This window comes from Drosophila serrata, unplaced genomic scaffold (genome assembly GCF_035046125.1).
Source record: "Drosophila serrata isolate PLE 108 unplaced genomic scaffold, ASM3504612v1 contig_240, whole genome shotgun sequence".
NCBI lineage: Eukaryota > Metazoa > Arthropoda > Insecta > Diptera > Drosophilidae > Drosophila > Drosophila serrata.
In genome coordinates this window covers 4,137,424-4,161,862 of record NW_028257138.1, presented here as the reverse complement: position 1 = coordinate 4,161,862, position 24,439 = coordinate 4,137,424, and the positions used below count along the sequence as shown (strand labels likewise).

Sequence of the window (24,439 nt, the reverse complement as noted above, 5' to 3'; positions counted from 1 at the left end):
TTTAGATTTTTCGACTTTCGGGCATCGCCTTGCATCCCGTCCTGGCCTGGCCCATCCGGCTCCACCTTCGCCCCAGCTGTCCATATATCACGGGCTCCTGCTCCTGCTTGGCCCCCATCTATCACGCCTCCCGCTTTTGTGGTCTCAATTAGGTGGCCGCCCGTTTTGAGGCTCAACTTCCGCCCGCCTTGTCCACGATGTGTTATCTTTGCCAGGCTTCCATACAACCAAGGAAACGCCGCAGGACATAAGGGAAATGGCATTGCCAGGCAGGCAAGAAAGCCTCTGCTCCATATTCGCTCTTACGGGACTTTATCTCTTGAGGGGATATTTACTCTCTTAAGAGAGAAAGCCACTCTCTTCCTTCGTTCTCTTCGTCTGCATGAAGTTTCGCTCGTGTTTTGTTTTTTTCTTGTTTTATTATTATTAAAGTTACATATGAACTTAATTGATAATGAATTTTTTTAATCGGTTTTCTTCCTTTTTTTGTTTTGCTTTTGTTCTTTTTTTTATAATTTTATTCGCTTTTTTTATTTAATTTTAATCAGTAATATTAAACGTTTTATTTGTATTTCCTTATTTTCTTTTTATAATTGTTTTTGTGTGAATCGCTGGCCCGCCCAAGCTTCCCCGCTGCTGCCGTTTACTGCTGCTTCATCATTATCTTTATGCTTGGGTCCACTGCTACTGCTGCTCGTCCTGGCGTTCGTCCGTCATCCAACCCGTCCGCAACCCCATGCACACATCACGTCACGTCATAATCATCCATCCATCCATCCATCATTCCTGCCTGCTGCGGGTCCTTCTCCTCCTCTGGCTTCCTGCTTGCGGCGCTTAGTTCGTTATTTTTATAAATTAACAAATTTAGCTAAGTAGTTGTAGTTCTTCTGGTTGCTTGCTTGGTTGGTTGGTAGGTTTGATTGGATTGGATTGTATCAGCGGCTCTGTATATACTGCTCCTGCTTCTCCCCAATTTATCTTTGATATATCTTTCCAGGCACGCCGCCCCCGCTGGCGACGCCAACAACAAACAATAAAATGTTGTTCAATGCATTTTGTATGTTCTTGCGTCTGTTATGGTTAAATTTGCATTCCTTTCTTTTTTATACAATATCTCAGCCACAAAACAAATGCATCGAGGTTTTTAGTTTCGGGTTCTTTATGGTGTTTTTTTGTATGGTTTTTTTTTTTTTGTTGTATATTTTTTTGTTTTTGCCATTTGTTGGATTTGTATATATTAATATATTGTTTGTTTTTCTCGGTTCTGGTTGTTGTTGTTGTTGTTGTTGTTATGCGATGTAAATATGTGTTAATGTAAAGCTGCATAGGTGCGAGCGATCCAGCTTAAAGGAAATAATCGGGTGTTCTTCGTGTAACATGAGGCTCACCGCGACGTGGTGCTGGATCAAATTGTAGGCTGAAATAATTGGGGGAAGCCAAAGATTACAAATATGATTCATTTTTTTGGGGAAGAATGCCGAATACTCACAATGAAAATTTAAGTGAATCATCCAGTTCCATAAGGGCCGCTTGGTTGCCACAGCGGTAGCAATAGTTTGGCGCTGAGAATATTGTGACCACGTTGCGATCGTGACACCAGTTGTAGCCCTCCATTACCAGTTGATGGGCGCGTGAGACGAGTGTCAGGCCGTTTGTGTTGTTAAAGGTTTCCGAAATGTCCTGAAATTATGTAAAGAAATTAGTAAAGGTTTGGAAAATTAATGTAGATTTAAAATTGATTTAAAAAGACACTCAAAGAAGCAAGAGTCTGACTTTATATTACATGTTTGTGTGCTTTTAAATCCTGATCAGTATCTGTGGATTCCCTAATAGATAGTATTCTATTTTAATAAGATTAATCTGATTGTGATTAAAATACACTTCTTTAATAATTTATTGAAAATTGTTATTCTATTAGCAATATTTATTAAAACCCTTAGGGATTTCCCTTCAAAAAGAGCTTAAATATACGTTTCTTTATCAATTAAAGGGTTTTTATAGATTGCGTTATCATCAAAGGCGCATTTCGGTCGTAAATGTCGATTAGTGATTACTGATTACTGAATTTTAACTACTGGGAAAGCTGTGATTTAATAATTGAAATCGATATTATATATATTACTATATAGGTTTGTCATTTAAATACAATTTCTCACTTCTTTTCTGGTTTATTCTTTAATTAAACTTATTTTGTATAGACAAAGAACATGCCATAATAGACTTAATAGCCTTAGTTAAAAAGTTTACTCGTGTTAGTCGTTATCAGTGCTATAAACACCTACTTTAAGTGTTTCAAGTAGCTCTAAACTTGTCAAGAGATTAAATTCAACCATCTGCGGTATATTTGGCTCAAAACATGCCTGCTTTGAACCCACTTTTAAGTAATTTCAATTAACCAAACCATATTCTTTCATCCTTCATCATTGCTCCTCCTGTCATCTGTTACTCACCTGTCCAAAGGTGTAGCCGGCACCGCGAGGTGAAATACCCCAGCCGCCCCTATCATCGGGATCGGACCAGAGCAGATCGCACATGGGACCCTCGTGCGGTACCTCCTGCAAACGATCCAGGGCCCGAATGTGATCCAGACTGTCGATCGAGGGACTGAGGCCGCCGTGCAGGCAAAAGATCTGCCCATCGACCAGTGCCGTCAGTGGCAAGTAATCAAACAGATCCGTAAAGTACTTCCATACGTTGGCATTGCCATATTTGCGCAGACACTCATCGTAGAAGCCATAGACCTGTGTGATCTGGCGCGATTCGTGGTTGCCGCGCAGAATGGTGATGCGCTCACGATACCGAACCTTTAGGGCCACCAGCAGGGTAACAGTCTCCACGGAATAGTAGCCACGGTCCACATAGTCGCCCATGAACAGGTAGTTGGTGTCCGGTGACTTGCCTCCTATGCGGAACAGTTCCATTAAATCGTGGAACTGACCGTGCACATCGCCGCACACTGTCACGGGGCATTTTACCTCTTGGACGTTTGACTCCTTGGAGAGGATCTCCTTGGCCTGTAAAAATTGGATAATCAGTCAGATATTCGATAGATATATGAATAACCCTGGGGTATTTCAAAACTAAATGTTTTTTATAATGATTAATATCGATATATCAAATAAATATAGCCATTGGACATTTCATTCTCTTAGAACGTTCATTTTTATAATATCACAAAACAAATCATAATTACCACAATTAAAATTCTGATATTGATATTGATATCTTATCAGTAAAAAGCCAAATCGATAACCATTAACGCTGATATGTTTCTTTGTTAAACAATTAGCAATATTATTTCATAAGCCAAATGTAAAGTTTACTCTAGTTGTAGTAAAAATGATTCCTCATTTCATCAAGATCTAAATCATGGTCAGAGAAGATAAAGAAAACGATTAGTAAGTACGCTGAATAATGTACAACGCAAATGACTCAACGCCAACACTTAGTGGCTGCTAAAAATAGCTTGTAACTAGCAGAGAAGATAAAACATTGATATAGGCTAAGTGCAGTGTGCCTACTACAACGTCCAACCGAATGTTTCAAGACAAATTGAGAAATAGAGGGAATAATTAAATGGTTTTCTCTTCACAAACTGTGCGAGATAAACTCGGAAACTCTTCAAAATGAATCTAAATATAGCTGGCCACAAATAAAAGACGATAAAGCCCTGAGCATAAAAAAGAACCATGTATACAATCAGCATCACTTAATGGAATTTTCTCAAACTGAACAATCACTTTTTTCCCATTCCGTAAAAAAATTAGAAATAAATAAAAAAAAAAAAAGTATCTTTCAGAAGATGCATGACAAGACAGAATTTTTTCAAGCAACAAAAGTCCGAAAGTAACGAAAAAATCGAAAGTGATTCCCAAAAATAGTTGGCCACTTGTTCGTTCATAAAAAACATTGGCAAAGGGCGAGGGCGAGGCCGATTGACAAGTCAAAGAACCTGGACTCATCTCATTTTGTATACATTTTGCTTATATATATTTGCCGCATATTTCTCAGGTGCTAATAAATGGCACATGAAAAGCAAAACAAAGCCAGGTAGCAACGAAGAGAGGTGAAGTAAATATGAATTTATCTGGAAAAAAGTGCAATTAAAGCTATCAAATTGGACACAGAAATAGTCTTATTAGTTTTAAACACATTTCCTATTTAACATTACAAATCTTTTGAATTTTATTTAACTAAAAGCGGATAAATGCATCCGCACAATTGATGGACTTTAATTGGGCTTTACAGCACCGAATTTCAACTTGTTCTTGGCATTCCCCATAATCTGCAAGCTGATGAAATGGAACATAAAGAAAACAAGTTCCGGCCGGAACAGAAGTGCCGAGAAATGAGAGAATTATGCGTGTGTACCAATTAGATTTTGCTATTTTTTTTGCATTACCTTGACGACTGTTGCTTCCGCTTGCCCAGAAATCGAAACAAAAAAAAATTAAATAAATAATATAAACTCATGACGAGGCCAGCACACACACACACAAACTCACAACAACTGCAGGCGCGGGGGCGGCTCTCCCTTTTCCGCTACAACAAAACGAACGGGAGGAAGAAATAACAACTAAGGAAGACGCACCCGCGTAGAGCGGAGAACGTTCTTCTGATCGATGGACAGATTCTTCTACGATTCTAATGGGAACACACAGACCAAATATTTTGGTGACGCAAACATAACCCTACTTACTCCCGAATCAATGAATCGTTATCTGTCTGCCCCTCTCTTACGCCAACACTCGCTCTCCCTCGCACTCTCTCGCCGCGCTCCACTCCTCTGCTTGTTTGTTTTTATGTGTGCGTGCGAGCCGCGATAAACGGTAAAAATTGGCAGGCAAATTAAAAACAATTGATAGCGCCGAGTGTTTTAATTGAATTCAATAATGCTGAACCTTAAAAAAACACACAGCAGCTAATATATACACGGTCACAAACACCAAGCCAAATGCACTTTAATTCTAGATACGACGGCCGACCGATTGCGGGTACATAGATACATATTCTAGGGGCGCGCACACACCAACACACAAAAACATTAAGTAATATTTACTCAGCGAAAAACCGTTTGAACACAGCAGCCGAGCAGCGGTGGGTGAGGGGGCAAGGCTGCGTGCGAAATTTCCAGCGGACACAACAACAACACTTATCACCTGCGCTGGTGGAAGCTAAACAATTGTATATTGTAAAATATCTCTTTTTTTTTGCCGAGGTTTAGCCCATTAGACCAAGGCGCTGTTCTAGCTGTCGCATTCACGCACGCACTTGCTCCTAGCGACATCTCACTCGCACCCGTGCAGCCCTATGGGCCGCTTGGCTGTTGGAATTTACCAATATTCCAATATGGCGACGCAAGCCGCCGCCGCCGCTACTGTGCGAGCGAGAGCGTCCGACATGAATCATGCCCAGCCAAGTGGGCGAAAGAGCGAGAGGGGCAGAGGCACGCAGCGGAGCACCATTTGCAAAAAAAAATCTCTCGCATGCAATGATGAAAAATTATTTTTAAACTCCTATTCGGACGGGGAAAATGGGCGAGGACCGGATGCTTACCTTGTCGCAGAGGGTGCGAACTTGTGTTTCTGTCAACTGATTGCATTCATTTAACTGCTCAATCCATTGATCAAGATCTTTTGTTGTTGCTTTATCTTCCATTGCAGTTGTGGTGGAAGAAAAAGTCTCGTCAATCTTTGTCGATTCAATTTTGACGGCTTTTTTCAACTCGGGGGTGCAGGAAAAGTGTCAACTTTCGTTGAAGCTCGATGGCCAGTCGCGTATTCACTCCGTTTAGCTCCACACAGGTGTGCTCGTGCCCAGTCGAATTAGGCAGAAATTTCGTCGATTCGGGTAATTTCCTCGAGTTTTTTTTGTTCACAAAGCGACGACGACACGATTAACAAAGCAATGTGACCGCGCGATGGAAAAATAGTGTGACCGAGCAAGGCATTGGAAAACATACAAATTGACATTCACACAATATGCTGGTAGAGAACTTTGCTAAAATAGATTTAAATAACGTAGCATCGATAGAGCTCGGATACTTCGCCACCACTATTTCATTCTAGCTCTCTCTCACAAGAGAATTTGGTTAATTTACGCTCAAAGAGATAATTTTACATCCTACATGAGAATTCAACCCCATGTATCTGTAAACGTTTAAAAACCGAAAGTTTTTCAAAACATCGATGGTCAAAAAACATCGATAATAGAAAATTCGAAAAACATCTATAGATCGATGTTTATATCGATGTTGTTGCACCTCTAGTAACCGGAACTGCCTCTTTTTTCCGCCAGCTCGCAGCGCCCTTGGACGTGTTTCAACCGCCCTGCGAAATATTATTATACCAAGATGTCCGAGACACTGCAATTGCGCGGCACCCTGATCGGCCACAATGGCTGGGTTACCCAGATCGCCACTAACCCCAAGGATCCCGACACCATCATCTCGGCCTCCCGTGGTGAGTGAAATTTTCGCGTCGAGCCACGAAGCACTTTGAGGGCGTCGCAAATCCGCGGATATCTGCGCCATCAATGGACATTTGTTAATGGTTGTTGTTTTACGTTGCAGACAAGACCCTGATCGTCTGGAAGCTGACCCGCGATGAGGACACCAACTACGGTTACCCCCAGAAGCGCCTGTACGGCCACTCGCACTTCATCAGCGACGTTGTGCTCTCCTCCGACGGCAACTACGCCCTGTCCGGCTCCTGGGATCAGACCCTGCGCCTGTGGGATCTGGCTGCCGGCAAGACCACTCGCCGCTTCGAGGGACACACCAAGGTGGGATAAGATTCCTTTTTGAATTGGTAGTTTTTCCTTTGAGGGACCCTGAGATTTGCCAACTGATTTGTGACGCCGGCAAGTGGCAAGTGAAAAATGTAAGGTTAGGAGTGTGAGGTTAGGTTGTAATGCCGCCCTTGCCGCGCTCACAAATCGAAAGAAACAATATTGCGCCTATGCGAGGCAGAATTTCTGGTTGACATCTGTAAACTCTACCCTTCGCCCCGAGTCTTGGCTCTCTTGAAGCGCTCTCGTAAGTAGGCACAAAAGCAAAAAATCAATCAAAATAACCCTTCCGATTTGATTTATTTTTGTACTATTTGTGGTATATTTGTAGACTGTTTAGATTATTTGATTTTTGTAAAAGCACGTAATTTAATACAGTTTGCATAAATACTGCGAAATATTTTTATTTTTCCGAAATTAAAATCCTTCCATTATCTATTACTAATCGTAAAACTCTTTCCATCGCTTTTTAGGACGTTCTATCGGTTGCCTTCTCGGCTGATAACCGTCAGATTGTCTCCGGTTCTCGGGACAAGACCATCAAACTGTGGAACACCCTGGCCGAGTGCAAGTTCACCATCCAGGAGGATGGCCACACCGACTGGGTGTCGTGCGTCCGTTTCTCGCCCAACCACTCCAATCCCATCATCGTGTCCTGCGGCTGGGATCGCACCGTCAAGGTCTGGAACTTGGCCAACTGCAAGCTGAAGAACAACCATCACGGCCACAACGGCTACCTGAACACCGTGACCGTTTCGCCCGACGGCTCCCTGTGCACCTCCGGTGGCAAGGACTCGAAGGCTCTGCTGTGGGATCTGAATGACGGCAAGAACCTGTACACCCTGGAGCACAACGACATCATCAATGCCCTGTGCTTCTCGCCCAACCGCTACTGGCTGTGCGTGGCCTACGGTCCCTCGATCAAGATCTGGGATCTCGCCTGCAAGAAGACCGTCGAGGAGCTGCGCCCCGAGGTCGTCTCGCCCACATCCAAGGCCGATCAGCCCCAGTGCCTGTCGCTGGCCTGGTCCACCGATGGTCAGACTCTGTTCGCCGGCTACTCGGACAACACCATCCGTGTCTGGCAGGTGTCCGTTTCGGCTCACTAAATTACTGACTATTTTTGTACAGGTCGTGGAATTGTTTGTTTAGAACGTGAACAAAAATAAAATTTAACGGCCTTTAAAAAGTTTTGTGAGGACTTAATTGTGGGTTTAAGATTAATTAGATTAGTATATATATTATGAATAAATATAACAGATATGGGTAGATTTTTCACATATGATTTAATTTAAAATTGCTTTCCGTTTTTTTGTTTTTCAATTTGTAGAAAGCTATGAATGTCTGGTAAAGAATTAAAGCAGATAACGTAAGATAATCATTAAGAATATATATACCTTTGAAGTTTTCAATTGAATTATAGGATCGAATCGGAAATTATAAAAATTTCCATTTGAATTTTGAGATATATTTATATGAGAATTTTTTTCAACAAATGAAACCTTAAAAATCTCAACTTTGCCCAAAATTCATTAATTTCACTTCGGAAAGCGGTTCTATGTTAGTTTGGACTAGGGTGTTAAATCTGCATACTTAATTTAAAATGTTAAGGAATTTAAAAATTTTCGAATTTTTAATAGTTTTAACAATGTAAAATATTGACAACAAAAATTTAAAAAAAAAATCCAAATTTTTATTTTTAACCGGAGATAGGTAGAAAGATTTGCCTGCTAATTCTGATCAAGAATATATATGGTTTATAGGGTCGGAAATGAATCCTTCATAGTTTTACAAGCTTCTAACTAAAGTTATGTTACTATTTTTTGAGTCGATATTTATAAGACAATTTTGTCCATAAATCAAATTTTAAAAAACTGATAACTAAGCCAAAAATGCATTAATTTCAATTCGGAAAGCTATTCCATGTTAGTTTTGACTAGGTTGATAAATCTGCATACTTAATTTAAAATGTTAAGGAATTTAAAAATTTTCGAATTTCTTACAGTTTTAACAATGTAAAATTTTGATAAAAAAAATGTTTAACCTGAGATAGCTAGAAAGTTACACAAATTTCTATTAAAAATAACCAATCCTTACTCTAGAATTCCCATTTTATTTTTAATAAATCGAACACAAGTTAAAGATTTAAGATAGCATCTCGAAATTGTCGTATTTCGTTTGCATGCTTTATTTTTTATTTTTTTGTAAACACATTTCGCGATAAGAGTTAGAAAATGTTTCTATAATTTACAAGAGCATAACAAATAAATTAAATAAATAAATTACGACAGATTTATGATGCATGATGACTGTGATCTCAGTTTCTGATGTGATGTGTGTTGCAAGTCGAGTGAATAAACAAAATAAGCGAACAGTGAACATTCTTAATCAAGATCAAGAGACAATAATGGGGAGCCATGAATGATACATATGTGAATGCTGAATGTCTTAGGGAACAGTAAACAGAAAAACAAAGAATATTTTTGTAGCATAAAAAACGCCTAACTATAAATATTTTTTTGGGCACTTTTCGTTTGTTTTTCTTCATTATAAGTTATTTCCTTTTTTTGTGAGACAAGTAATAGCCTCATTTGGTTTTGATTGAATTCGAGCGTTGCACAACCGCTGCTGGCTGAGATTTAGCTGGCACTTTTAGCGCATTATCTCCGCCTTCTCCTCCAACTTTTCCCTCTGGCGCCGCCGCACTGCTGCTGCTACCAATCCTATAGACATCGTTCTTGAAGACAATCACCAGGACGGTGATGTTGTCCACAGAGCCGCGCTTATACGACTCCATGGCCAGGGATTTGGCCCCAAAGTCAGACTCCTTGAGGTGCTCCTGGACAAAAGTGCAGGCCTCTTCGTTGTTAAAAGTGTCCCAAAGGCCATCCGAGGCAAGTATAAGAAAGCGGGGTCTACAAATAAAATATATTAATAAAATCGATTTTCTAAGGGTTTTTTACAGGATAAATAAAAAATCTAAATTAACTATTATTTAATAGTACAGTGCAATAGTGGAGTTTTGCATTATTGAATATCTAAGGTTAGTTTCTTTTCAGAAATCTAAACAATGATCTAAAAGAGAATGTTGTTGCTAGAAACAAACAAATAATAAAACGAATCTTGAAACGTATGTGCAAGTTCTAATTTCAGTTTAACGACACTTACTTGTGATCATTCAGCTCAAATGTCAAGATGTCCGGCGTGGCAATCACCAGATTCTAAAAGTGTGTCATTTATATATATACAATATATACAATCAAGATTTTAATAATCATCCCATACCTTATCTTTCAGCGGGTAATCACCGAGTGCACGCGACGTAGCCAAGACGCCGGCCACGCGCCATACGCCCTTAAAGGCAATGAATCCGCCAGCATCGTGGATCCTCTTTCGCTCCCGCACTTGCTGGGGTTTGTGATCGAAGGACAGGGGTATGGCAATGCCCCGGGAATCGTACATGACACCCCGTGAGTCACCCACATTGGCGACAATCAGCTTGGAGCCCTGGACAATCGCTATCAGGGCGGTGGTGCCCGCAATGTTGGTCTGTTGTCGAGAAAGAAGTATAATTAAAAATGTGTATTATTAAAGGATCTATTGTACTAACCGCTCGCTTGGCCTGCTCCACCAGCTTGTAGTCGGCGGACATGATCTCGTCTGTGATGAGTTTACCAAAGTTAATACGTCCGTTTTCGATATAGCACTTGGCTTCGTAGCTCGGCGGCGGCGGATTACCTCCGCCATTCTGGGCATTATTATTGTTGTTATTGAGGAACGAATCCTTGGCTGCACCTACATTTCCACTCGCCCGCATCGCCATATTTAAGGTGGCGGTGTAAATGTCTGCTATGGAGGCCTCTGTGGTCTTCTGCTTGATGGCACTGCAATCGGCCGTGGTGCTATGCGCCTTTCTCAGGCTATCCTTGCGGGCCACAGTTGCTGTCGCACTGGGTTCCGTGTTCTCCTTGTTCCCATCTTTGCGGCTCTGCTTGCGCGCGAGATACGGACTCTTTTCGTAATCTAAGGCACCTCCTGATCCACCTTCAGACTTTAGTAGCTTGGACATCTCAATGATCTTGTTGTAAATGTTCTTCACCAGCACATCCTTGGCAAAATCGGCGGCAAACTCACCGCCATGACCATCGAAGACGGCAAAAAAGGAGATGCCCGTATTGTTGTTAATGTTCTCCTCGATGATGAATCTGGAAAAGTAATGAACATAATTAGGAACATGCTTTAAATTTGATTTTCTTTTTAAATATTTTAATTTTCAATACATTTTATAGACCTATTTTTATGGCAATAAACATATGTTATAGATATTGTGGTTTTATATGAGCTAAGTTCAACCACGTTCAACATCTGGAAACGATTTATTTAGCCATCAAAATTGTTCATTTTTTATTAAGCGTAAAATTCTTTTCTGCTTCAATTAAATTGAAAATAACCTTTTTAATGAGTAAAAATATCGCTAAAATACAAATGGCCTGCACTCACCTATCCTCCATTCGTGGCCTGCGTCCTAGCACCGCAAAGGCAGAGCTCTGCTGCTTCATCTCTTCCCAGCTTTGGTGATCCCCGGCACTGGCAGATAGCTCCATCATCTTGACGGCCTTCTGCCGACCCAGAGTGGCTTGAATGCGTCCCAGGATGCTGCGACTCCACACATCTACCGCTTGCAAGTAGAGCAAGAGGACGAATAGAATTAGGCCGCAGAAGATCACCTCCGGCCGGAGGACATACAGCCGGCACAGCTTCCATATGTAGGCCAGCGGCGAGTTGATGGACGAGAAGCCCACCGCAAATTTGGACAGGATTTTCATGTGCGAAACGTAGGTCTGATAGAACACCTTATCTTCCAGTTCGTCGTCCATGGGGAAAGGCCGCGATATCTCGCTATTTACTCAGTCCGATCTCTGATGTCTGTGTCCCTCTGCCGATGATGATGATGTTTCAAGTTAAACGCATGCGAGACTGTCAGCGTTGTGTGTATGAATAGGTTGTGTGTGGATCAGATACATGAATGTATTTGGCAAGAAATAAAAAACGTATTTATGAAATAAACAACAAAGGGGCGTCCATATACGTACATATGTTTATAAATAATAAAATGCAAAGCTCATTCCCCATTTAAAATTCTTTCAAATTTGTCGGAATCGGAAGTAATAAAATTTCGCATCTTTTTACGTTTAAAAAGTTTACGATTTCAAAGACCTCTTCTTTTAAGGGGTTTATTTTAAGTCATTGATTTTTAATGGAAAGATTAGTGTTTATAGAAAGCCTTTTTAAATCTCATATTTACTGTATCTCTTTAAATAAAAACATTGCAGTTTCCGGCTAATAAAAGGGTAGCAAGTTTGTAAGACAATATTATCTTCAACAATTCAAAACAAACCCATTTTCTTATAGCAATTATTTACGAGGGAGAACTGAAATTTTATGAATTCCGTTGCGGCCTTAATTTAAAACGTAAATTATTGCAGATTGCCCAGAACTTGCATCTTGAAAGGAAAATCTTTAACCCCATTTGGGGGATGGGGTGGGGAAACGTACCCAGCTGAGGGAAAAACACTTGACGCTGCACGTCAGTTGTCGTTTTCCTTTATGTTTTCTCCTCTTTAATATATTTATTTTTCGCCTGCCGCCGCTGCTCCCGTTTTTGTTTTTCGCCGTTTTCGTTGCTCCCTTCTTTCCCTTCGTCGTTATTCGTTGTCGTCGCTCGCTCTCTGTGTGCGTGTTGTCCCTTTTTCCTTGCCTGCGTTTCAATGACGCTGCTTCTCTTTCGCCGTTTGTCTATGTCGTTGGTGTTGTTGTTTTTGTTGTTCGCCGCCTTTCTTTGGCATTATATTTTCAGAAACGATGTTCTTCTTGTTTTTAAAAATAAACTCGCTTTTCTTGCATAAAATCAGAACATCCGCACTGCGTGAGTGTGTGCGTGTGCTCTATATATGTATATATGTATGTACGGACGTCGCACATCTGCCGCACGGCGGGCGGGTGTCGCAATAAATAAGTAAATAATTTAATTAATATGTCACACGTACTACACCCGTTGTATCGCGCCGAACAATATCGTATTTAGCGCAGCGCCGCTGCTGTTTTTAATTAAAAATACGACGACTAGCAACTTGCACTTGTTGAGATTTCTGAAATATCGGCAATGGTCATCGGCATATCGATGGGCTGTTGCAAGCTATCGATAGGGGCAGGGTTACCCTTTCCGCGAAAAGCTCACACGAATTCGGGAAGAACTTGGGCAGAAGAAAACAAATAATGCAAACAATAATGCAAAAGAAAACTGAAAGGTTGATGAATTTTGAAACATTTTCTGTCTTTTCCGCATTACCTTGACCTTTGGCCTTGCAGTGGGCTTCTCTACAACGGCACCAACTGTTTTAGTTATTAATTGAAATATCTTTAAATACCTGCTGAACTTCTTAGAGATCGCCTGTAACGTCTGTCCATTCGATTCCACTTCCGGTTCCACAATATATCAGCACTAAATAAATATGAAAATTAATTGGACGAAAATTAAAAACAAAAACAAGCCAGCAGCACGCGACGCTCGAAAGAACTAAAAACAAAACGGAATGGAATAAAAATAAATTGTCAATATGCTTTGCAGGCAGCATAAGTACCAATACTTAAATAAATCCCAAAATACAGTGAGGATTCCTAAGGAGGATTTATTAATAAAAAATGTCTTTATGTTTTAATAAATTCTTAAAAATCCTTTTTGAATGGATTCATTCTTAAGAATATGCAGAGTTGCCACAAAAGTCGTTATGGATTTGAAATTCGTTGAAAAGTATGCTACAAATATACAAATTATTTATTTAAATAAATAATATTAATATTAATTTTAATAAAAATTAATATTATTTATTCAACTTAGGGATCTACACCTGTCACACCAATAATACTCTCACCTGTCGTTCTCTATTAAAACCATCTTGCTTCGATCTCTCTCTCTCAATCTGGCCGTTTTAAACAGAAAACTAAAAACAAGACATTTCCACATTTAAGTAGTTTTATTTAATTACATTAATTGTATTACAAAAATTGTGTATAAGGGGATAGAAAGTGTAAGAAAAACTTAGCTATAAAATGAAGGCATTTCGTATTTCGTTCGATCAATTTTTAAAATTAACATTGCAGTTTGTTTGTTGTTTTTTTCCTTTTAAACTTAGAGTACAAAACGTAACGGTAACTTAACAGTGGTTACATAATAACTGTTGCCTTTCTAGTGGTTGTTGTTGTGTTGGTTGTTGTTCTTAACTCGATTCTCATGTAATTCGCAGTTTTGCTTCTTATTTGTTCATGAAATATGGCAATTCAAATGGCGCGCGCATTGGAAAACTGAAAAAAAAAGGTCGAAAGAGATCGATTAATAATCGGAATAATAATGGAAATCATAACTCATACTCACTGTCTTGCAAAATCCTAGCACTGCCTGTAGTAGGACGCCTGTTCCTGGATGTGCTTCAGATGCTGATTGAGCACCTCGTTTAGCGGTCCAATTGCCGCCTGCAGATCGAGCAGCTCCTGGCTCTTGATAATATATTTTGTCTGCAGATCGTTAAGGTCCTTCAGCTTGGCATTGGTGTCCACAGTCAGCTTGGAGGCTCTCTGCAGCAGCTGCTTGGCCCTTTCCCTGGCATTCTCGGAGCGATCAGCGCGATCGGTTAGGGTTTGGTTCGTGGCACTCGCAGCGAACTGCAGATTATTGGCCTCACCCCGGGCACTCATTGCCTCCTGCTTGATGCGGCCAGCCTCCTTGGAAATAACCTTGGCATAGCGATCGTTGGTCACAATGCTGTTTTGGAGACGTTGCAGGGTTTGGGCCAATTTCTCGACCTGTTGGGCTGTATTATTGGCCGGGGCCTCAGCGGAATTGGTTTCCTCATCGATCTTCTCGAGATCCTGGGCAGCCAGCTCAATGTTGCTATTTGCCTGCTGAATGGCATCCTGGGCCTTGCCCTGGGAGTCGTCAGCAGCCGCTAGATTCTCCACCACCGAGTTAGCCGAGTCGAGGATCTTGTTGGCCTTCTCCTTGGTGCTATTGGCAATGCTTTGCAGATCATTCACCTTGTCCAAGTCGGGTCGCGTCTTATAAATGATGGACTCGACGTTTTTCAGGGATGAAACGGCATCATTGATCTTAGTACCCAGGGATTCAATCTCCTTGGGTTCAAGCTTGAGGTCCAGATCAAGAGTTTCCTGCGCCAACTGCTTGCTCTCGGCCGGCGAAGCTGTCTTGTTCTCCTGGAAATTATTGACGGCGGTGAAGAGTTCTTCGGCCAGCTTGAGATTGGCATTGGTCTGGTTGAGGTAACGTTCGGACTGCTCGAATCCCCGTTTGGCTTTGTCGTACGCCTCCGAGGCATTCACCTTGGCCTGGGTCAGAGCTCGAATGGTTTGATCCGCCTGATCCTTTTTGCTGGTGATCGCTGTCTCTGCATCCTTGGCCACCTTGAGGGCCTCGTCCGAGTGGGTCTTGGCGCCATGTTCGCAGGAAAGGAAGCCACCGCAATGACCGCAACCAGCACCGCCGCACAAACTGTCACAGGGATCGCCTGGTTTGCCGCAAACTTGGTTGTTCAACTCCGGGATCTGAGCGGTCAGGCTGCTCAACTCGGAGCGATACTCGGCCATAATCTTGTCATTGTTGGCCAGGGCCTCGGCCTCCTCTTGGATCTTATTGGACAGCGTTTCCACTCGCTTGCAGTTCCTGTCCGTATTGTAGGCCAGCTCGTTAGCCTCCTCCTTCAGTGTGGACAAATTGTTAACCCGCTCGTAGGCATGCCGAGTAAGATTCAAGGCGCCCTCAATGTTAGACTCTTGCAGCTGAATGCCATTCTCCTTCAACTCCTTGGACAGTTGTTGGACCAACCTCGAGTGATTCTGCAGGCCTTCAAGCTCCACACCCGATAAACTCAACGAGTTGTAAATGCCATCCAGGTTTCGCTCCGTTTCACTTAACTTGCCATGGGAGGCTATAAGCTGTTGCTTCAGGGCATTGGTCTCCGCGTCCAACTTGTCTATATCCACGAGACTCACTGAGGTATTCTGCAGGAGATCCCGAATGTGCTGCAGCTTCTTATCGAGCTCACTGAACTCGGAGGTATATGCACCCGTGGCTCCGACCTGCTTGATCTCCTTGGCGCGCTGGATGGTGGCTGCTGTGGAGTTCTCCAAAGCACTCAGGATCAAATCCCAGTTGTTGAAGCATTCGCCGCAGGGCAAGCAGTGGGGGAATTGACCGATGTAACCTCGAGCACACTCGTTACACTTGTAGCTACCGATGCCCTCGTGGCAGACGCACTGACCCGTCTCGCGGTCACACTGATGATCGGCCGCTCCATACGGATCACAGTCGCAGGGCTGGCACTTCTCGTTGGGATTGCCCCAATAGTGAGCCTGACACTGATTGCAGGCTCTGCCTCCAAAGCCTGGCTTGCACTGGCATTCTCCCGTGTATGAGTTACACTGCTCCTGTAGGGATCCAATGGGATCACAGTTGCAGGCCTCGCAGCCTTCGCCGGAGGCAATCTTCCAGTGATTCACCATGCACTGATCGCAACGCAGTCCCTGGACATTGGGCAGGCAAGGACACTGTCCCGTAAACCGATCACAATGGGCCAGAGTGTTGTTCGTTCCGAGGAAATCACATTCGCATTGCTGGCAGTTCTGCTGAAGGGCATCCCCGAAGAAACCATCCTTGCACAGCTCGCAGTGATCTCCTGTGGTCTGGTACAGACACTTCAGACACGCTCCCGTCTGGCGGTCGCAGTTTCCAGTGTCGTAGGGATCAATGTTGTTGCTACAATCGCACTTGGAGCATGTGCCGCCATTGTCCGGTTGCCCAAAGAAGTTGTCCGCACAGATCTCGCACCGAGCGCCGGCATAACCCTCCTGGCAATGGCACAGCATGTTGTTGTTACGGGTATCCAAGGAGCAGCCATCGGCATGGGCCAAGCCACTGGACACGGTCTCGGGGCAGCGGCAGGGCCGGCATCCGATCTCATTGCCGAAGAGGGGATTGCCATAATAGCCATCCAGACAGCTGTCGCAGCTATAGCCCGTGGTAAAGTCCTGAATAGGGTAAGTGGAGACAAGATTAGTTGGTTAATAGAAAAGGTTATAAGCTTGGTAGATTGGGGTTAATTAAAGAATGTTCCTCATCAGTTTATCCCTCATTTACCAAGCCAAAAACTATATATTAATCCTCACCTGACAATCCAAGCAGGTACCCTTCAGAGGATCACACTGCGCTGCATGACCATTGCACTGGCACACCCGACACTCGGGGAAGTTCCAGTAGCCCGGCTGGCATTGATTGCACTCCCTGCCGTACGTATTCGGCACACACTGGCACTGCCCGGTGATCAGATCACAATTATTATCCTTTGAGCCAATGCTGTTGCAATCACAGGCCTTGCAGCCCTCGGGTCCGAAACCATAGGTGCCTGGGCGGCACTGATCGCACTGCCGGCCCACCACATTCGGTTTGCACTGACAGTAGCCGCCGTTGGAGTCGCAGACCTTGCTCAGCGAACCCGTTGGGTTGCAGTTGCACATGCTGGCGCCATCGTGGACAAAGGTGCTCACAAAGTTGTCCAGATGCTTGCAATTCTCATCTGATTTGTATCCCATGTTGTACAAGGATACGTTGCAGTTGTGCTCCTCGTATTCTCGCCTTCGCAGGTCGGCCATTGGGGAGCCCGTGAAGATGGGAGTGACATCGATGCGGGGAATAAGGGTCAAAGAATCCACCAAAATGGTGGCCGTGGGCGTGTCCTCGTTGTGTCGCTTCCTCTCAAAGTAAATGCGGAACTTGTAGACCTTTCCGGCCTCCAAACAGACATCATTCAGCGGCACCACTTGCCGGCTGCGATCGGGCAGAGAGAACAGTATCCTTGTCTCCGAGGATGTGGCCGCTGCCAGCTGACCACACTCGCCATCGGGATCAACTTCATCGGGCCGCACCAGCGTTATGTAGGCATCCTCCCAGTCCCCACGGCTGGTGCTCTGATAACGGATGACCACATCGTAGGGCATGGAACGGGGAATATCGCCAACAGTGAAGACAACTTCGGTGTTCTCGGGGACCCTGGTGAAACCAATGCCCGTGAAGCTACCATCCGGAGTCTCGGCCACAATGCTGCAGTTGCCATTCGGCCCGTACGATATACACTCATCGATGACCTCCGCTTCATGGACTTCGGGAAGTGAGGGAATAAAGTAGTTCTGCTTGGGCTGCGAGCAAGTTCTGCCCGTCATATGTGGTCGGCAACGGCACTGCCCGCTGATCACATCGCAATAGTTATCGTAGGATCCTCCCACATCGCAGTTACACATGCTGCAGCCATCCTCAGCCTCCGAGAGACCAAAGGTCTCAGGCATACACTGATTACAATCCTTGCCGGTGACGAATCTCTTGCACTTGCACTCGCCCGTGCGCATCATGCAGCCAGAGTTGTTAATTGTACCCAGGATGTTGCAGGTGCAGGCCTCACAGCCCTCGGGATTGTCGGGTTGCAGATTCCAATAGCCATCCTTGCACTGATCACAGCGACGTCCCTTGACATAGGGCTTGCAGTGACAAGCTCCTGCTACAGCTCCATTTTCGGGATCATTGACCGAATCACAGATGCCATCATCCAGAGAGCCCAGGGGATCGCAATCGCACGGTTGACACACCTGATCCGAACGTATATCCTGCTCGGGATCGCGGTAGAAGAACGGCATGCACTCCTCGCAGTGCTGTCCCTGGGTATTGTGCATACAGTTGTCACAAACACCGCCGGAGACATGACCGGAGGCGGTGAAGACGGCTTCATCAAAGTGACAGCTGACGGCGTGCTCATTGCACTCGCACTTCTTGCAGGCATTCGTCTGCTTGCCAAAAGCGGGCTTCCAGGGCAGGTCGTTGAAGAAGTCCTCGCAAAACTCACAATTCAAACCCTTGGTGTTGTGGGTGCACTCACAGCGTCCATGAACCATGCCATCCTCATTATCGTCTGGCATAAAGGCCGGATCCAAGGGCAGACACTGCGAGGCATGGCCGTAGCAGGAGCAGGATCCCCTCACCACCATATTGGAGATGCCATAGTAGTATTTCTCCTCGTTCTCCAGCCGACTGTCCAGGAGATTGTCTCCCAGCTTGTGCAGCTTGGTCATCTGTATCCTCAGATTGGTCATCTTCAGTTGGTTCTGGACATGCTCCGCATAGGGATCGGAGACATTAATGTTCGGTGGCAGCACCCTGAAGATCACTTCGCCATTTCGCGAGGGCTCCACATTGGAGTAACGCGAGGTGCACATCACATCGGTGATGTTGTGCAGGACCGTGGGCACTCCGGGGAAAGACTCCTTGCAGTCGTAGGCAAAATACCGATACACATGCCACGTCGTTCCAAAGTCAAATGATCTCTCTATGTACATGGCCGCTGGTCGGAAGGTCGTAAAGGTGATAATCAAATGGGTAAAGTGAAACTCTGCCTCCAGATTCAGCTGAATAGTGGCATTCTCCTTGCCATTCTCCGACTGCCACCATGTGGGCAGATTCGTTCCGGGCTTCGTCTTGTAAATAATCTGTCCAATCCGATGATTCTTATACGGATCATATCGGGTCTCCTCTCTCGTGTCGCAGAGGAAGCACTTCTTGTCCTGCAAGTGGGAGAGGATGCAGAAACGCTCCGGCGAATGCAGGCCACAGGTGGAGCTCGCACTCAGTCGGTTCTCGCGACCGATCAAGAGGTTACCCGTGGCTGGATAGCATGAGGATCGCTCGCAGGGATGCGTCTTGATGTACTGCCTGGGCGGATTCCTGGGCCTGTCCCGGCGGCCATGCTGCTGCTGCTGCTGCTGAGGGGCTCGCTGCGACGCCACTGGCTGGGTCCACTCGCTGCCGAGCAGGCCGAGCACAAAAACCACGGCGATAAGCCGCAGCTCCAACATCTCGATGGCTCTCAGTCGCGGTCGCTCTCGTTGCCCCTCTCTATTGGGTTATTGTTGGGGTCGTGTTCCACTGTGGGACTGACTTCCGGCCGCGACTTTAATCAGTTCGATGCTTTGCTTTTCTTTTCGTTTCGTTGAGGGAACCCTCTACTCTCTCTCTAGCTCTTACAGTCCACGTGATCCTCCTTCTGAAATTCTGTTAAGTTTAAACAAAAAAGAAAAGGTTTAAATTGATCATAATTCGGTATGGGCTTGTAGTGTTAATTCAAAAATATTTTGTAAAATAATAAAATAATACAAATAAAAATTAAACTCATTGATTCTGTATGCACCTTACAAGTTTTATATATATGAAGTATATGAAGAAATACTAATTAAAGAAATATTTACTTCTTTTCTTCTAAAATAAATATTACAAAATAATATTCTATAAAATTGTTAATCGTATTTTAAATAAAATAATTACTTTTATTGCTTTAAAATCTTTACCAAATTTTAGTCTATTTAACTTACTTAACCAACAGCTCTTCGTCGTCCTTATCCTTCTTACTTCACGATGTTTATTCATTCATGCTGATAGTTATTTTTCATAAATCCCGCAGCTGCAAAAATTAAATACAATATTTTCTTTATAAGTTAGTTATTTCTTTATAAGTTATTATTTCTTTATACGTTAGTTATAAGTTTATTTCGTTTTCAATATATATTTTAGTCACTAAACAAACTCCACTACATTGCGTTGCCCCCACTTTTGAACCGCTCTGCTTATCAACAATCCGAGAGATGCTCTAATTTTCTAGATTTTCTTATTTATTTTCGTCGTCTCGTACCAATAATAAAGAATACGAGGCATCCGCGCCCCACGAATCTTACGCACCAACTGAGGCCGCAGACCGAATCTTGAACTGAAACTGAATGGATCCTACTATCATCTGTGGGGACGGACTGCCCACATATGCTACCATACCATACCATACTATATAGTGCGATAATGCCCAGTGCTGGGATGCCTTAATCCGTTGTTGCCTGGTGCGTTGGAGAGCTGTGTTTATCAGTTCGTTTTTTAGTTTTAACTTTCAAAGGGAAACCTCTGGGCATTTGTTTGTAATTTGTTTTTAAAATATATAAACTAATAGTGCTTTAGTATATGAGAATTAATAAAGAGACCTAGGAATATGATTATATTATATGATGATAAAAAGAGCTCTGATTTATAGAATTTCTTTTGATATTTATGTTTTTTATGATCATTGCTATAGAACCCTTTACTTCTATAAGACTTCTTTAGAAAATATTAAATAAAATACATTTTCAAAACCTTTTAAATTGAATTTCCCATCAATTTAAAAGTTTATAATAATTATATTTTTACTAGAAACATAGAATAATCCCTTTTAACCCAAAGAGTATTCAAAGATGACATGTGAATAAAAAATCTCATGTCTAAAGCCAAACTGGCGGCTTCTGTGTGTGACTCTTATCAGGGAGGATTCCGGAGGGTATCAGAACTCAAAAACTGTGCTACTATTACCCAAAGAAATAAGCCACCAGTAGTCAATCCAAGCACATTTTCTAGGCCCCAAAACATGAAATCATGCTCAACGCCGGGCCTAAAAATATACATATATGAGTTTCATTTCATAATTTCAAACTGGGACCCCGATAAGAGTTCATTCACAGACACAGTTCGGGATCCCGGGAAGAACTCGTCTCCGACTCCCATTCCCTGGGCAGACTTTAATTACTTTGTGTGTGTTTTAAATTTTTTGTTTGCTATTTGTGCGTTGCTTGGTTAATTTCGTTTTCGTCGAGGAAACTGGCAAATAAACAAAGCACACACACTATATATAAACGAGTAAATAATGGAGCCGCAGTGGAGCGTTCTCTCGACTTCGCTGGATCTGGGTATTTATGTGTACAAGTAGGTATGTACATATATATATTTTATATTCGTACATTTGTACATATGCCTATGACCAGTTCAGTTCATAAAAAATATTCGCTCATACAATTGCCTGGCTGTTTCATGTTTGTTCTTTTTTTTCTTAGTTTTGCTCCGGAGATGTGATGTTTATATTTCCAATTTCAGTGACAGTGTACAGTGATTACTGGATATTTAAAAGTTTGAAACTTTAATATATAAATCCATATGTTAATGTTAACTGTGATATTTAATAAAAAAGAAAGCGAGCTTCAGAACACGAAACATTCTATACCCTTGTCAAGAAAATCCATCGTAGCTCAATCAATATTGCATTTATTTCCGATCGGAAAACTGCCTTGTTTTTGATTTTATTAGAGTAATAAATCTGCATACTTTATCTAAAATGTACAAAAATGAAAATTGTTGTCAATTTTTGACAATTTTAACAATGTGTAACCCCTTACAAAATTTGAAAAAATGTATTATCCTCCCCAAATGCCTTGAAAAATTTGCCTGTTGATGCTGATCAAGAATATATGTGATTTATAGGGTCGGAAATGACTCCTTCACAGCGTTACATGCACCTCATTGATATAATAATAACCTTGCAAGGGTATAATAATGTATATGCATATTAAATATTATATAAGTAATATGTTTATCTTGTATTGAATATATAACTTTAATAGGTCATAAAGAACTATTTTACCCTACAATCCCAATGTGTTTTAATAGGAATAGGAAGTAATTAAAACTTGAGTGATTTTATGACGTTTTCCTATTAAATTTTAATTTCAATTACTATACTGATGTGCAAAGATTTCGCATAACAAACAAAATATTCCACTTTGCGAATGAGCACTGTATATTTACACAGTACACATACATATGTATGCACCATTCCAAACCCCATCCCCAAACTACAGCCCCGAATTTCAATTCTCAGTCTGGAGAACACATGTTTATGAGAAAGTCCAACATCTAAGCATGAGATCAGCCCGCGATAGTCCCGCTATAATTAGACCCGACCGCCGACTAAATAAATCCTTTTTTCTCTGCCCACAGGCCGCAATCCAATCTAGATAAATTAATTCGTCGGCTGCACATCTTCAAGGCGACAGAAGCCCGGCTCACTTTTTAATTAGCCAAGAGCCCCATTGTCGCTGGAAAAATAAAGTCAAACCGCTTGGCAATGCACTTTTTGTGTCCAGTCCCAGTCCCCTCCCCTCCACAAGCAGCCAGTCGTTCACTTATGTATGGCATCATGTTTCTATATTGTACGAGTCCAAGTATGTGAATGCATAATCCAAAAAATATTTCTAGCAAAGCAATTGTACATTTAATGTTTAACAGTCGGTTTTTTTTTATGAGAGATGGGTAATCTTTGCTGGAGAGTCTAGCGAGATCAGCAATTGGATATAGGATAGTATTTCTGGGATATGTATAAATATGATTTCAAGGAAAATGACACATGTGTCGGGAATGGAAAATATTTTAAGAAAAGTTAAATGTAAAATGAATACTCTTGCTTGGAAATTTTTTGCAAAATTTATTAGGGAAATATTTTTTTGAGGGAATTAAAATGTCTATCTTCTCACTAGTTTCTTAAAATGAGTAACTTTTAAGAAAACTAGATAAATAAAAAAATATATTTGACTAACCATTTCCTTTAATAAAGAACCTAAGTATTTCAATTTTAAGTATACATATAACAAATAAATGGAAAATTAAAATAAACTGGAAAATACACAGAGAGTATTTGTTAGAGAGAGAGAGAGAGGTTGGATCATGGAAGTTATGTGCTCTTTGCACTCGGCTTATACCCCTTTCCCCCCCTTTTTTTTGGAGTTATCTCGACTTTTGTGCACACAAAACAGACATGATAAAAAAAATGCTGCAGTGTGCCACCAACAACATGAAAAAGAACGATCAACAACAAATACAAATACAACGGATGCGAAGGAGGAGACGTAGAGAAGAAGGCAAGCGAAGTAACAACAAAAACAGGGCACCAGATAAAACTCAAGAAAGAGCGAAAAACTAAGACAGAGAGTGACCGAGAGACGAAGGAAGCATAGAGGGAGACAGGAGACACTGCAGCTGGTCTGGAAAACTGCGTAAAAACTCCGCGTGGAAAAACTAACTGTAAATCGTTTGACTACTATATAAAGTACTCACTGGATGCTGCTTTTCTGTGTATATCATCTATTCCTTGATCGCCGCCACACTGGAGTACTGAAAGTTACCAAAAATTAATACTGCTGTAATACAGACAGCAACAACACACACGCACACGTTCCTCGGTGTTTTTATTTTTGTTGATGCAGCAAACACACACTCTTCTTTTTGACTTCTTTTTATAAACTTCACACACACGCACGCAACAGGTACACCGATCGACACACACACGCGCATGCACTCGCCGCGAAGAAGATATTTTTCCAACACAATTGGAAAAGGAAAATTCCGAAAAAGAGTTGGGGGTGGGCTCACACCGATCCGAATCTCGATCCTCCTGCCCCGGTCTCGATTTTTTTTCTTTCCGAGTCGAAAGGAAAACGTCCGATCACGAGAGTTTCGAATTTAAACTTGCAGTCTGCAGCAGAGGTGGAGAACAATCGATAGTACTATTGGCACTATCGATATTTCAAAAACGACTATCGTATAATTTCGATAGCGACGACTATCGATAGCTCAATGCAGTTTGAAAATGGGAAAATCTGAATATCTTCGGAAAGGGTTTCCAGTACAGGGTTAAAA

The 24,439-nt window shown here is 42.4% G+C and overlaps 4 protein-coding genes across 11 annotated transcripts; 1 reads left to right on the top strand and 3 right to left on the bottom strand.

Moving 5' to 3' along the window:
* Positions 1 to 399: 399 nt before the first annotated feature.
* On the bottom strand, positions 400 to 5,984 carry mts (protein phosphatase 2 catalytic subunit mts). The gene is made up of 4 exons (XM_020943477.2): positions 5,557 to 5,984; positions 2,451 to 3,014; positions 1,490 to 1,680; positions 400 to 1,417 (listed from the first exon to the last, which is right to left on the bottom strand). The coding sequence occupies exons 1-4, from the start codon at positions 5,656 to 5,658 to the stop codon at positions 1,345 to 1,347; spliced, it is 930 nt and encodes a 309-aa protein (XP_020799136.1). The 5' UTR covers positions 5,659 to 5,984; the 3' UTR covers positions 400 to 1,344.
* A 301-nt stretch (positions 5,985 to 6,285) lies between these two features.
* On the top strand, positions 6,286 to 7,978 carry Rack1 (Receptor of activated protein kinase C 1). The gene is made up of 3 exons (XM_020943510.2): positions 6,286 to 6,461; positions 6,572 to 6,783; positions 7,263 to 7,978. The coding sequence occupies exons 1-3, from the start codon at positions 6,353 to 6,355 to the stop codon at positions 7,896 to 7,898; spliced, it is 957 nt and encodes a 318-aa protein (XP_020799169.1). The 5' UTR covers positions 6,286 to 6,352; the 3' UTR covers positions 7,899 to 7,978.
* A 948-nt stretch (positions 7,979 to 8,926) lies between these two features.
* Positions 8,927 to 13,413, bottom strand: LOC110176989 (protein phosphatase 1L). 5 transcript variants are annotated; one of them, XM_086830647.1, is made up of 7 exons: positions 13,139 to 13,389; positions 12,346 to 13,043; positions 11,290 to 11,766; positions 10,400 to 10,994; positions 10,075 to 10,338; positions 9,958 to 10,010; positions 8,927 to 9,704 (listed from the first exon to the last, which is right to left on the bottom strand). In XM_086830647.1, exons 3-7 carry the CDS (start codon positions 11,664 to 11,666, stop codon positions 9,377 to 9,379), a joined length of 1,617 nt encoding a protein of 538 aa, XP_086686773.1. In that variant the 5' UTR covers positions 11,667 to 11,766; positions 12,346 to 13,043; positions 13,139 to 13,389; the 3' UTR covers positions 8,927 to 9,376. The 5 variants fall into 5 exon arrangements, with proteins under 5 accessions (XP_086686773.1, XP_086686776.1, XP_086686775.1 ...); XM_086830650.1 differs by lacking the exon at positions 12,346 to 13,043 and having other exon boundaries at positions 11,290 to 11,461; positions 13,218 to 13,413; XM_086830649.1 differs by lacking the exon at positions 12,346 to 13,043 and having other exon boundaries at positions 11,290 to 11,467; positions 13,218 to 13,403.
* A 391-nt stretch (positions 13,414 to 13,804) lies between these two features.
* LanB1 (laminin subunit beta-1) lies at positions 13,805 to 24,299 on the bottom strand. 4 transcript variants are annotated; one of them, XM_020943302.2, is made up of 6 exons: positions 23,973 to 24,299; positions 23,858 to 23,914; positions 20,269 to 20,357; positions 17,026 to 19,951; positions 14,222 to 16,887; positions 13,805 to 14,151 (listed from the first exon to the last, which is right to left on the bottom strand). In XM_020943302.2, the coding sequence occupies exons 4-5, from the start codon at positions 19,753 to 19,755 to the stop codon at positions 14,236 to 14,238; spliced, it is 5,382 nt and encodes a 1,793-aa protein (XP_020798961.2). In that variant the 5' UTR covers positions 19,756 to 19,951; positions 20,269 to 20,357; positions 23,858 to 23,914; positions 23,973 to 24,299; the 3' UTR covers positions 13,805 to 14,151; positions 14,222 to 14,235. The 4 variants fall into 4 exon arrangements, with proteins under 4 accessions (XP_020798961.2, XP_020798960.2, XP_086686772.1 ...); XM_020943301.2 differs by having other exon boundaries at positions 23,858 to 24,299; XM_086830646.1 differs by lacking the exons at positions 23,858 to 23,914; positions 23,973 to 24,299 and adding an exon at positions 21,972 to 22,071.
* Between the last annotated feature and the right edge of the window lie 140 nt (positions 24,300 to 24,439).